At 41.7% G+C, this 13,463-nt stretch overlaps 1 protein-coding gene across 9 annotated transcripts in view; it reads left to right on the forward strand.

The window, feature by feature from the left end:
* CUX1 (cut like homeobox 1) overlaps nucleotides 1-13,463 on the forward strand; it is a 549,359-nt gene that overhangs the window by 101,158 nt on the left and 434,738 nt on the right. For all 9 annotated transcript variants that reach the window (XM_019511454.1, XM_019511458.1, XM_019511453.1 and 6 more), the window contains exon 2: nucleotides 8,047-8,157. In XM_019511454.1, the coding sequence (XP_019366999.1) occupies nucleotides 8,047-8,157 (111 nt within the window). The remainder of the gene's footprint in view (nucleotides 1-8,046; nucleotides 8,158-13,463) is intronic.

Genomic DNA, 13,463 nt, shown 5'->3' on the forward strand with positions numbered 1-13,463 from the left:
TATGTACAAATCCAGGGGTCACATGCCCCCCATGGCTGCCCCAGGGGTACACACAGCGGCGAGAAGCTGCCCCCTCTCCCTCCCCGGTAAAGCCTCTTGCAGCTCTGTCCTGCTCCCAGGGCTGCATTCACTGACTTGGCTGAGCTGCCTCGGCCCCACTCTGTCCCTCACCATGGGGGTCTTGAGCTGTCCTCTCTCCCCCACTCCTGCAACCGACTTACCAACCGGATGCTGCTCTCCAAGCTGCTGGGCTGCATTCCTGTAAATTGGCTATCGGATCAGTATTGGCTCATATGGCTAGTTAATAATCGACCACCAGTATTGGCCAAGAAAATCTTTGATCGGTGCACCCCTAGTGTTCATGCAGTTGTGTGCATTCCAGAATGAGGAGCCAGCTTCCCCCCATTGTATTATTTTTGTTGTTGTTCTGCATGGGAGAGCACTGCTGAGATTTTTCTTTATTCTAGACAAAGAATAGTATGCATATACATTAAATTTTTTTATGAGTAAATATGAAATAACTATTGGTTCTAAACTGAGATGGAATGTCACTTTTCTAATGTTAGGCTTCTAATGTTGCAAAACTTCAGTGTTTTGCAACTGTGGGATCCCATTGTGCCATATTGCCAGTTCAGAAGGAGCCCAACCCCTCCATCGGCAAGTAGCAAGTGTGTCTCCCTGCGCTCCATGGTTGGGAGCCCAGTTAGCTGATTGGAACTCCCAGCTGGGAGAGTGCACCATGCACTCCTGCAGCTGGGAGCTCTGATTAGCTGTGTGGCAGCTAGCGAAGAAAACAAGGAGGTGAATGTAGGAGTTAGGCCTCTGACAGACATTACACACAATATTAGTAAAGATACCCTTTACAGTCTCAGAGATCATAGCATGCCTAGGCTTTAGGGCTGGGAGCTGAAAATGTACATAGACTGTTTCATTTTTAGACTGATAGTTGGGGCTGTAAGTGATCTGCAATAGCAGGGTGCGTGATTTGCTTTTATATATTTATTTTCCAATGTCAGGGGAACATTTAAAGGAAAAATATTAAAGCCTAATTGCAATAAGATTATAGTGGAAGTACATAATTACAATACAGTTTTGTATTGTAAGTACAATAGTTGCATAACCCACACTAATTCATCATGAATTTGATTCATGTAACTACAGTGGATATCAAATTAACTTGGTAAGTTTACGTGATGTATTTCTAGTATGGGTTAAGAAATATTTGATAGTGATTATCAGGGATCCAGGTTTTCTGTTTCCCACGGCCAGTTTCCCATGTCCAGTTCTGGGCCCCGCACTTCATGACGGATGTGGGCAGCATTGAGAGGGTCCAAAGGGAGCCACCCGCATGATCCGGGGACAGCAGGGCAGACCCTATGAAGAGAGGCTACGGGACCTTAACCTATTCAGCCTTCGCAAGAGAAGGTTGAGGGAGGACCTGGTGGCCGTCTATAAACTCACTAGGGGGGACCAGCACGGTTTGGGAGAGACCTTGTTCCCCCGAGCGCCCCCCGGGGTAACAAGGAATAACGGCCACAAGTTGTTAGAGAGTAGGTTTAGACTAGATATCCGAAGGCACTGCTTCATAGTCAGGGCGGCCAGGATCTGGAACCAACTTCCAAGGGAAGTGGTGATTGCTCCTACCCTGGGGGTCTTTAAGAGAAGGCTTGACATTTACCTGGCTGGGGTCATTTGACCCCGGTTTTCTCTCCTGCCCAGGGCAGGGGGCGGACTAGAAGATCTACAAGGTCCCTTCCGACCCTACATCTGTGACTCTGTGAATCTACAGCAAAAAAGCATGGGGCTTTCTCCTTTTACCTGATTAAAAATGTGAATTTTTCATTTTAACAGAGAAACATGTGGGTTTTGCACTTTGCAAAGAGCTCTCTGCAGGCCCCGCTCTGCTGTGTCGTGCCTGCTGGGCTGTGGAGGCCCCAGGGGGAGGGCAGCAGGGGAGGGAGCCTGCACCTGCCCCATACACAGGTCTGGGGGGTATGTGTCCCTCATCTCCCCACCGGCAGCGGGCACAGCGGCGGAGAGCTGGACCCACCCTGCCTGAGCCCGCAGCAGGCAGCGTGCACCTGCCCCTGCCCAGGCTCTGCTGCAGCCATGCTGCCCGTGTGGGAAGGGGAGCCCGGGCTCTGTGCTCCGTTACAGTAGCCGCCCTCTGCGGGCGGCAGCAAGGATCGGGCACTGCTGCAGGACAGGGAGCTGTAGACCCGGAGCCCTGGCCCCATAGCCCTGGTAGCTATGGGGTCCTTCTGGCGGGGCTGGGGGCAGCAGGGGGCTGTGGGTGGGCAAGTGGGGGGCCTAGACCTGTGTCTTAGTGAGCTAAGGGGGCAGGGAGAACTCTGCTTTTTCCATGATAAAAAACCCCAAATCAAATACCAAAATGTATAGGTAGTTAGGATTTATTTTACTATAGTGATTGAGGCACTTGTAGGCTTCCAAACTGCTTTAAAATTGTAAATATATCAATAAAACATTGTGTTGAATTGATACATATATTTATATGTATATGTGTGTGCGCGCATGCGCACGCGTGTGTGTATTAGTGTTTCATTTTAATAATGGATTTTGGGGTTTTCATCAGAGAATTTGTGACTTTTTTTTTTTAATTTTTTAAATCGAGGAAAACCAGGGTCCCTGGTGATTATTAAGGATTCTGTTTAATGGAGCCTGATTTTAAGAGCTTAATACTTTCTTTTTGTTTCTTCATTTCAAAAGTGACTGTGTTGCTGTTGAGAGCTGTCAAATTAACTTCTTTATTTATGGTCATGTAGTTATTCACAAAACGTGTGTAACATGAGTAATGTAAGTTTCCCTAAATTTCCTCTCCTGTTCATCCTAAATTTGTAGGTTCATCTGTGAGAATAATAGGGCTTGTTTGTGTTTCATTTTTGCATATAGCACTACACAGGTGAATTTTGTTTACTCTTGACCAAAAGTTTATTAGCCAGATTTGAATTTAAGATGTCAGAGTCACAGGCTGTGAATCCTCCACACAGCTCTCAGTTTTTTGGTTTGCTTTCTGATGGTGTTAACCTTGCTTACATCTTTGAAGTTGAAAATGTTCAGTTGTGAGACAGCCAGAGAACACTCAGGCATGTTAACATGCTCTGATTTTAACAGAATCTCAGACGTTTTTCTGTCTTTATAAACGTGAATCTCCAGTTTCCTAGTGGGTGCCTAGAGAATTATTGTCAAGGCTAGTGGGCCATAAATTTGTCTTACTTGGGAGACTTGTAGATCTGAGGCATGAGTGAACATTGCTTATACTTGTGGTATCTATTTGCTTCTAAGAATAATGCAGTGTACTATAGTGAATTCCATAATAGTCGCACACTCTTCTGAGATGTTATTGTATATGCTAAAAGTGTAGGAAAATCTTCAGGAATTATTGTATGGGTACAAGCAATAAATAACCAGTTGGCTTTTTTCCCTGAGAAATGAGCCTTGCAGCCCTCATGCATAAATGATGATAAAGAAGAAATTAAGAATGAATTGGCTACTTTTAATAACTCTAATTTGAGGCTCACTAGTCCTGACAGCGTCACTTGAAGTCTTTTTAAAATATCTATCCTTATTTCTGCTTCAGTTCTTATCTAGAAGACTTGAAACTGTTATTTTTGTGTCTAAAGTATTCATGATGGTTTCCATTGTTATTCATAGATGCTGGACCAAATTGTGAGCGTTGTCTATGTGCTGCGCTTCGTTACACTTTCAACCTTCTGTTTTTAAGTGGTTATTTCAGCAGTTTAGGATAACTGAGATACAGTCACATCCTTTGCATTTTCTCTTTTCCCTGGCATGCTTTGTATGGTGAGGAGTGATACAGATAACAGACATAGTAGTTCTCACCACCAGAAAGTTTCTTTGTTTAGTGGAAACCCTCACAAAACTGGGTCTGCTGCTCTTAAACATGATTTGTGGCACTAGAAGGAATTCTTTGCTTGTTTACTCTTGTTTAAAATTGGAACCCAAATTTTCACAAATATTCCACTTTTTCTATTATTTCCTTTTAATGCATTACTAACACTTTTAAATGTACAGCATTAACTTGATGTTTTCATCTGCTGCTCTTCTCATATTTCATAATTTTTTTTTATTTTTCCTTTAACTTCTGCTCGGTTTCTTAAATACAGTTTTCAAAGTTGCCATCCTTACCAGATTGTTTATATTTTTTAGAAGCCTTCTGCTTAACTGTTATATTGCTCTTTATAGTACTGCTTAACCACAATGGTTTGTGTTTGCTCTTTTTTTTCTTGCATAAACTTAACTGGGATGAATTTCAAATGTGGTTTATCCAACTGTTAAGTATTTCCCACTTTTCTGCAATAGATTTCACATATGTTAGAGAATTCAAAACCAAAATCTGTTGGACATGTTGCCTTAAAACGTTTTTCAGAGTTGAAATATTAAGGTTTATTTTAGCACTGTGCTGCTGCTATTTGAGTCACTAGCCCCAGCACATTTCTGGCTTCAGCTATAGTGATCACATTTAGCTTTTTTCTTGGATATTGAACATCTCTCTTTACTGTGAGGGGAAGAAAAAGACTAACTGGATATTGCAAAAGGAATCCTTAGTCCATCATTCCCTCTTCCAAAAACTTAGGCTTATGAAATCATGTAAAATATGTGCACATCCGTCCAATCTACATTTCGTCTAATCTTAGAACTAATGGGAAATAGCATATACATGACAAAGTAAAACCAATGCCTTGGCTGTAGATTTTTCCCCAAAGTATGTAGAATGAAAGTGATTTAACTAGCCTGATGTATTGGACTTTGTATTGTGTGGAATTTTCTTTAAACTTTTTTTCTCTTTTTTTATCTGCATGTTAAAAATATATATTTTGTCCAGTACATTTTCCAACTTTATAGTGCCCATAAATACGGGTAGCTGAAATTTTTAAAGTTTTATATTGTAGTTATACCTTGTTTTATCAGTAAAATGTTAGGCTGGTCCTGTAGAATCATGATTCTGAGAAATGCTAAGCAACAAGATTAATCAGGACAGCATTGGTATGTTCATAAAATCAGTAGGTTACAAATTCACCTACTTTATTGTGGTCTGTTACTGCCTGTGGTCTGCTATTTGCAAGAAAAAATGGCAGGTGGTTTCTTCATATCTACCCACCATCTTTGTCTCACTTTAGTGGCTCTTAATGGCTAGAGACAGACATTCAAAAAACCTGAGCCTGAATTGATTCAATCTTTGCAGGTTAGTCCAACCTGCAAACCTTGAACCCATTTGGAGGTAGATAGACATTCCCTTTTCATTCCAGAAATGCAGGTACATGCCTGCAGTGGTTCAGAGCAGCCCTTCCTTCCATTGGCGATGCATAGGGGGTACACATGCACCCCCTGAGATTGGTGGTGCACCCCCTGAGAGATGTGCCACCAAGGCTGCTGGTGGCGCCTGTGGGTAGTCGCTGCTTGCCACCCCCTCCCCCCTATTGCCGACACCATTGGCGGCATCTGTGGGTGGTCGCCGTTCACCCCTGTTGCTGCTGGCGTTGCCTGTGGGTGGTCACGGACCGCTGGTCAGCGCTCAACCTCCCCGCCCCCGTGGCTGGTGTCACCACAGCTACCTGCAGAAGCTCCCCGCTTGTTGCTTCTGCCACCACCACCTGCGGGCGGTCGCCCTGCCCCCCCAGCCATTGGGGGCACGGGTCATTCATGCTTCCTTCCCTTGCACAGTGCTGACCTGAGGTGGGGGGGTGTAGCCAGGCCCTGGCAGGATGCTCTGATTATGGAGGGGTATAAACCTCCACCCTGCCTGCAGTCCCAGGCGTTTCTCCACTGGCTGCTCAAGGGGTGGCAGTGTTGTCAGACCCTGCATCTGTTGATACTTTTGTTGATACTGAGCTTTTCAATCTCTGTCTCCCTGCTTCTTCAGACTGTAAACTGAAAACCAGGTAATTTCTGACACCTTTCTCTGTCCCCTCTTTCAGACTGACAGATTGCACGGAGCAGGTTGTTTGTCAGAACAAAGATTATCAGCCCATCAAGCCCTACAAAAGTAAACATCTCTCTCATTAGTTTCAAGCTCTTCTCATCTGTAGGGTGCATTTGCATTTGCAAGCCACTGTCTCTCTGCCTTTGTTCCGGTGAAATTGGAGACCCATATAGACACCTCTCAGCAGTAGCTAGCTTGGGGGGGAGGGGTGGGGAGACTGGCCAGATGCTGGGGTCCCTACCATGGGAGAGGGGTGGGAGGGGAGTCCCTGCTTGAGCAGCCAACAGGGAGGGCATGTGGAGGAGAGGGAGAAGCCTGGCAGTGCTGCAGTCCCTTAACCAGCTGGAGCAGTGATAGTGCTCTGGCTAGGAAGGAGAAGGGCAGGACCAGCCCTCCTCTGCTCCAGCAGACAGCCTTGCCCAGAGCTGCAAAGTATCTGGGATGCTGGGGGACTCTGATTTCACTTAAACCAGGAAGGTGTCTGTGACAGACATTGCATAAACCGGTTTGACCTAAATCAGTTGAATCTGTTACTGCATTCAACCAGGTTTGTCTCAAACTGGTTTCAGCTACTTTCAAGGGTGGGGAGGGGAACTAAATATACTGTATTAAAGTGTCTAAATAGGGAAGAAGCTGACTATTGGAAACCTAGGATCAAGGCTGATAATAGATCACAAATTAAATCAGTTGGTAGTTTGTCTGGTTCTTGATCAATATTTGTTTACATCTGTAAGTTTGTCGTACAATTTTGTAAAACTGGCAGTTCCTGCTGCAGAGAATATTAGGGGTTTTGCAGGCCAGGACTGAGGCATATTGACAGAGTTATCTGGAGAAAGTTGCCCTGGAGTTATACCTGCATTATGCCTTGCTTTATTGGGTTGTTTTTTTCACTTTGACTGAATTTTACATTCATGAAAAATGAAAGAAAATTGATTAAAAATTAAGAAAAAAGTAAAATTGTCCCCACAGATGCTTGGCAGTAGGTTCATGACTTCAGTGGGAATTCTGTATTATACCCAAGTGGAATATTTAGCCCTTAATGTTTAAATATAACATACGAATACTGCAAAAGCAAACAGATTGACTCTGAATTATTGTAATTGTGTTAGGTTATGCACTGATAAATGACCCATGCAATTCAGTGTGGCAGAATTTTCAAGGTGCAATATTGAGTACAGAAAAATAGATGATCATGGATAACCAAGTTGAAATCATTTGGGCAAAGCTTGAGAATAGTTTGTGGGCTCCATTTGCATCTGTGCTTAGTATGGATGGGTGGATGTTATTCTGGCATTCATAAAACATCACTGGAGAAAGGAAGGTAATTTCATATAATCCTAATGAGAAAAGTCAGCAAATGGATAACAGCAGTTTTTCATAATCTAAAGGGGATGAATTCTGAGTACAACGAAAAGAACAAGCTAAGGATAACTTGGTTGTCAGAAAAGTTAGAAGGGTCTTCCTGAGGCTTGTCTCCAGATTCCTAAAACGTGATGTAGAGAAGAGCTCAGTGATGCCAGCAATCAGTTTGTGACCCAAATCCAAATTCTGAAAGAATGAAACCAGCATAAGGTAGACATGCAGAGGAGCCAGTATTTAAGCATTGCTTAAGCATTGCTTTTTCACTCTGAGTAACCAAGAGGACGATTGATTATAAGGGCAGGAAAGAAGCAAGTTATGTCAATCAGTTAATTTGAGCCCGCTTGAACTTGATGTAGACCTATTTCCCCAATTGGATTTGTGTTGCATTAGTGTTGTTGCTGGTCTTTAATATTACCTTAATATTGTTGCATATCAATAAATCTTTTTGAAAGAAGATTTTGTTGTAGCTTAGGTATAGAAAAACCCCAGTAGAATTTTTGGTTTCAGGACAGAACCCAAATCCTGGAGGATGTAGAGATTAATTTAATTCAGGGGACCTAATCTCTGGAGCTTGTTATCTTTGTTGCAGTTTGTTTATAAACTAGCCATTTGGATGTTCTTGGGAAAACATGTATAAATGTCTTGTATTTTAATTTGCCTGAGTAAGTAGGACCTTTCCTAAACGCTGCATTTACAATTGTGTATTTTTTTTTTCTTTCCAGAGAGAGCTTGATGCCACAGCAACAATATTGGCTAACCGACAAGATGAAAGTGAACAGTCTAGAAAAAAGCTTATTGAGCAAAGTCGTGAGTTCAAGAAAAACACTCCAGAGGTAAGATGAAAAGCTGCTCAGCTGTCATTTGAATTTTTTGACGTAACGTATGTTAGCAGGCTCTTTTAAGTTTGTCTGTCTTAAAGAAATTAGGTTGTGTGCATGCATTCTCAGAATGATTTTAAAATTTGAATGTAATATACTGAATTATGATGGGCATATATGAGGATGACTTCTTTGTTTAGGCTGCTTGAACATTCTGTGATTGTTTGAAATGATTCTTTGGGGAATCAACATTTTAACATCAAATTTGAAATAAATGTTTTGATTTCATAATCATCCAAAACTCGGACACCGCATAATTTTGATAATCTAGACCTGATCTCTCTGCATGCATATAGAAATTGAGCTCTCAGCTCCTTCAACGTATAATCAGTATATAACTTGAAAAGTGCTCATTGCTGGTCTACCTCTGTCAGCTGAAGTAAAATGAAGTGCTTTTGGTAGACCTTGCTGGTCTACTGGGTCAATGCTGAACTCTCATAATTCCACCCCAAGCAGGTTACAGTTGGTGGATACGTAGTTACAGAACTGGTGGCAGGACAGTGCCACCATCTAAGATGAAATTTGTAGCTTGTGAGAAATTGAGTGTTTGGAATCTTTTTACAGTTTAGAAGTTGTGGGTGTGTAATTTATATAAAATCAATTTCTATTGGCCTTATCTCTAGTAATCTTCTTTCGTATTTACCGGTTTAGGGAAGTCCTACAGTTTTCAAAGCACATTCCAGGTAACTGTTTCTCCAGCCTGTATTATTTGGTAGCTTGTTGGCAGCTCTTCTAAACTGTTGCCTTTCAAGTTATAACTATGGCCCCTTTCCTTCCCTGCTTTTCATCCATCTTTTGTAGCAGGTGGAAGGGGAGGAGGATAGAGCTGGTTGCTGCTGAAAGAGCAAGATGGTTAGTAGGCTGTGGGAAAGTGGACTCTTAGATTTTACAGTGAAATGGTTGTATGGGACAGGTGCCTGCGGCTCAAGGGGCCTGATTCCGCCCAGGCATTCCTGGTGTGTGCAGGACCGGGCCCCATAAGCCCTTGGAGAATACATCACCCATTGACCTGTAGTAACAACAGGCAATGTGTTTTGCCCAATGAAACAGATCAGCGGTGCTGGAACACATCTCGGCACAGCTGATCTGCTTCGTTTAGCAACTTCTTTTTCTGCCCTAAGTCACCGTGGACGGTTCAGAAAGAGGAATAAGCAGAAGGGCTAAACTGTATTACAAGGACCATTTTTTTAAAAAATAAGCAAGATGCTTTTTATGTGTATCTTACAACGTTGGCATTTTTCTTCCTCTTCTAGAAAGGAAATAAGCCCAAATTTCTCAGAATGCTGATATTTCTGTACCTATTAAGTTGTTGACTTATTTGTCCCTGAAAGATTTCTTTATATGTTGGCAACTTAATTTTTATGTAGCAGAAGTTTACTGGCAAAAAACTGCTATAAAATGTATTATGTGGGGGCTCCCAATACTGTTTTTCAGTATGTTGTGTGGGAGTGCTTACTCTCAGGGAAGCCCTGTGCTCTGTGGAGACATTGTTTTCCCACTTCGTTTTTTCAAGTTTGTGGTTTGTTCTCGGCAGTAGATAAACAAGACATACAGGTAAGTGAACAGTTATTAATCATGTGGTGGTAAGATTTTTTTTTTTTTAAATGGCTTTATAGAATACAGTTCTTCACTAATTTAGTACAGACTGTTCCTTTCTTCAGAAATAGAAATGGACCAGACCCAAAACAATGAATTGAAACATCCCCAATATTGGTGGAAGTCTGAACCTCCACCAGACTCCAGTGTACATAGCTGCTAAATCACATGCCTCTAAGATTGTATTGATTTTCTTTTTAGTGGTCTTTTTCTCTCTCTTCTCCATTGCTGTGACTTGTTCTTTTTTTCCCATTCCTCTCTGCCTCTGAACAGGAACATGCTTTACTACATCATACTCAACTTTCTTTTGTAGAATTAAAAATATAAAGTGGGATCAAAAAGAAATGGAAGAAGGTCTCTGAACTGTAATTGTAACCAGATGGTGCAGGCCTGAGAAGCAATTATTGCTTCCAGAGACAGAAAGGAAGTAGCTCAGACATATAGACCTAATAGGGCATCCTGTGCTGCCTCAGGTGACTGTTGATGTAGAAGTAATTCATATCAATAAAAAAGGCAGAATTAAAGTAACACTTGAAGGAGGGAACAATGTATATAACTATGCTTGCAGCAGTCTTCTCTAGTCCTCTCTTATTCTCCTTCCCTCCACCCTCCTTCCCTAACCAAGTTAATATGAGGTTGTGGCCTAGTGTGCCTATATCATCAGAAGGTTCTTCAGCAATCTGGCCATCCAGCTGTAAACCTACTGAGAGATGACTTTTTTTTTCAGCGTTATGCAATGTAAATGTTAAGAATTTTAAAGAGAGAAAAACTTAATTCAGGCTCAGGAAGCTCATCTTTGACAGAAAAATACAGAGGAATCCATCATTTTTGCAATACATAGGCCTTAGTGTCATGAATAGAAAGAGAAAATAAAAGATAGCTTTTGATGTTCCAAGCCTCTGGAGGCCCTGAGGTAATTAGAAGACATCTATAATGATCACTTGAGGAGGCTTGTAGCCAAAGCTGCAAGTTGGAGTTCTGAAACCTTTCCAAGGCAGTGAAACCATCCTTGAGATGTACACAAAAGGAGACAGCTTTCTTGTCTACTGTGTACTGGAATTTCCTGCCTGATATGTCTTGATTTGCCTAAACTCCGAATATGTGTGTTAACAGAAACACAACAAAATATATATTTAGCAACTCTAAAGGAAGCTTGCATACAGAGTATCTTTTAAGGTAGACAAAATGGCCTGATGTGAAAATGGTCTACCTTTACTGAGGCAGAGTGTTTGCCCTGAGTATGTGCCCAAGGTAGGTTGAACTGTAAATTTGTAGCTGATTCAAAGTTCAGTTTTCAGTCTCCTTTCACATTTTGTATGTCCCATATGCAGTACTGCCATAGCCTAGTGCATTACAGAAACTTTCCTTTACCCATAGTCAGGTCTTGCCACAGATCTGTAGGTAGGTGTTGCTTGTCCCCAGCTTTCTGTACAGTATTGTCCAAGATGCCTGTAGGCTTCACTTTATCTGTTGTTAGTAATCTAATATGCAGACTAGACTTATGGCACAGTCCTATTCTGTTAGACTCATTAAAATGTAGACTGCTAATGCTTCCATTCCAGATTTGTTAATATTTCTGCACCAGATGTAGCAGATCCCATAGAGTCTGTTTCTGACATTCCTAGCAGCTTCTCAATTTTCTGCTAGAATAATAATATATATGGACATCCTTCTTATGTGCATGGTTTTAGGAATATACCAGACCTTGATACCCAAAAGTACCAAAGACTTGTTCCTGATTACCCTGCTTAGCAGGGTATATACCATGGGAGACTTATTAATTTTGGGAATGTTTGGTCACAGCAAAATGCTTGTCAGAAGTTGTACTCAGAGGCTTTGAAAAAGACCTTTTGTAATTTATCAAGCATGTTTGGCCCTCTTGCAGCTTGCAGAAGGGACAAGATATGTTTCTGTGTATGAGAGATGTATTCTACACATGCAGTGGAGTACTATAGAGATCGCCTGCAAAAACATCTGTAGTCCATGGGGCTCTTTACTTTACTTCGGTTGGTAATGAAACTGACTTGTCACTGCTGGTTTGGACAGCTCCATGATTCAGAAGGTGGTGTGCTCTGTTCTTTAGGGACAGTATTTTGATTGGTAAGAATAGAGCTCAATTTTTTTTTTGTCAAAATGTGTACTTAAAATGTTGTACTTTCATTTATTCATAAGTTTTTCTATTTATAAGTAAGATTGCTTGAGACCTTGATTTTTATCAACCATAGTAAGACTTCTTTAATTATCTGACAAACAGAAATGGTGAAACTGGAGGAAAGATTAGCGGTGATTCACACAAGAGTGGACCGTACTAGTCTTAGGAAATACTGTGAAGTATTCACTTATGGTGTTAGTGCCCCAGCGTTGCAGAACTGTTGAGAGGTACTCCTGCATAAAGGATCCTAACTGTATATAGGAGCATACCCTCTGATTCTTAATACTGCCTACTTTGATTAGTGGTTTCTTCTAGTGATCAGTTGAACTTATTGCTGTCTTTTCCTGTTTGGCATTATCTTTTAAAGCCAAAATGGACATCTGTATTTTATAAAGCTGATTAAAGAGTGGATCAACTGAGTTAGATCAGTCAGCCTGACCTCAGTACCTGGTAAGATCATAGAGCAGGTCATCAAGGAATCTGTTGTGAAGTACCTAGAGGATAACAAAGTGATTGGGAACAGCCAGCATGGATTCACCAAGAGCAAGCATGACCAAACTGATTTGCTTCTGTGATAAGGTGACAGGCTCTGTGGATGTGGGAGAGTCTTAGATATGATTTATCTTGACTTTAGCAAGGCTTTTGACATCGTCCTCCACAACATTCTCATTAACAAGATGAGGAAATACAGATTAGATGAAAGTACTGTAAGGTAGATAAATAACTGGTTAGATCATCATGCTATAGTCATTAATGGCGTAATATCTAGTTGGAACAAGGAATCAAGTGAGGTTCCCCAGTGCTCTGCCCTGGGTCCAGTATTGTTTAATATCTTTTATTAATTATATGGACAAAGGGATTGAATGCATCTAGATAACACCAAGATGGGTGGAGTTGCAGATACTCCACAGGATAGGGTTAGGACCTAGAATGACCCGGCTAGATTGGAAAAAGTGGTCCGCAGTCAACCAGATGAGATTCAACCAAGACAAGTGTTATGTCCTGCACATGGGATCGAATAATTGATTGCATGCACAAATACAGGCTTGGGAATGACTGCTAGGCTACAGTAATACAGAGAAGGACCTGGGGGTTACAATAGACCATAAACTGAACCAGCAGCCAGGGGTGAGCAGTTATTTTGGCTGGCAGGCCACTTAATGAGTTCTGATGAGCTGTTGAGGGCTGCACATGCAATCTTTCAGAAGGTATCATTTTAACAAATTATAGATAAACAGATCATATACTAAAAATCAAACATCTGCTGTAACATTGATTTTATTTAAAAAATTTTTTTGTCCCGATTTGTTTTTGAGTAGTAGATAGAGTTGATTGCATAATAGCTCAAATTGAAGTCTTACTTTTGTATATTGTGTGTATGGGGGTGTGTGCCTGCAAGCTAGGTCCTGGGAGCTGGCTGTGGGTGGGGGGGTGTCAGGGAGGGGAAGACAGGGGCTCATGCAGCAGAGTTTGCCCAGGTGGTGCAGGTACAAGTGTGGTTCCCCCCCCCCCC

This window comes from Gavialis gangeticus, unplaced genomic scaffold (genome assembly GCF_001723915.1).
Source record: "Gavialis gangeticus isolate Ggan-Ray unplaced genomic scaffold, GavGan_comp1, whole genome shotgun sequence".
In the NCBI taxonomy this organism is placed as follows: Eukaryota; Metazoa; Chordata; order Crocodylia; family Gavialidae; genus Gavialis; species Gavialis gangeticus.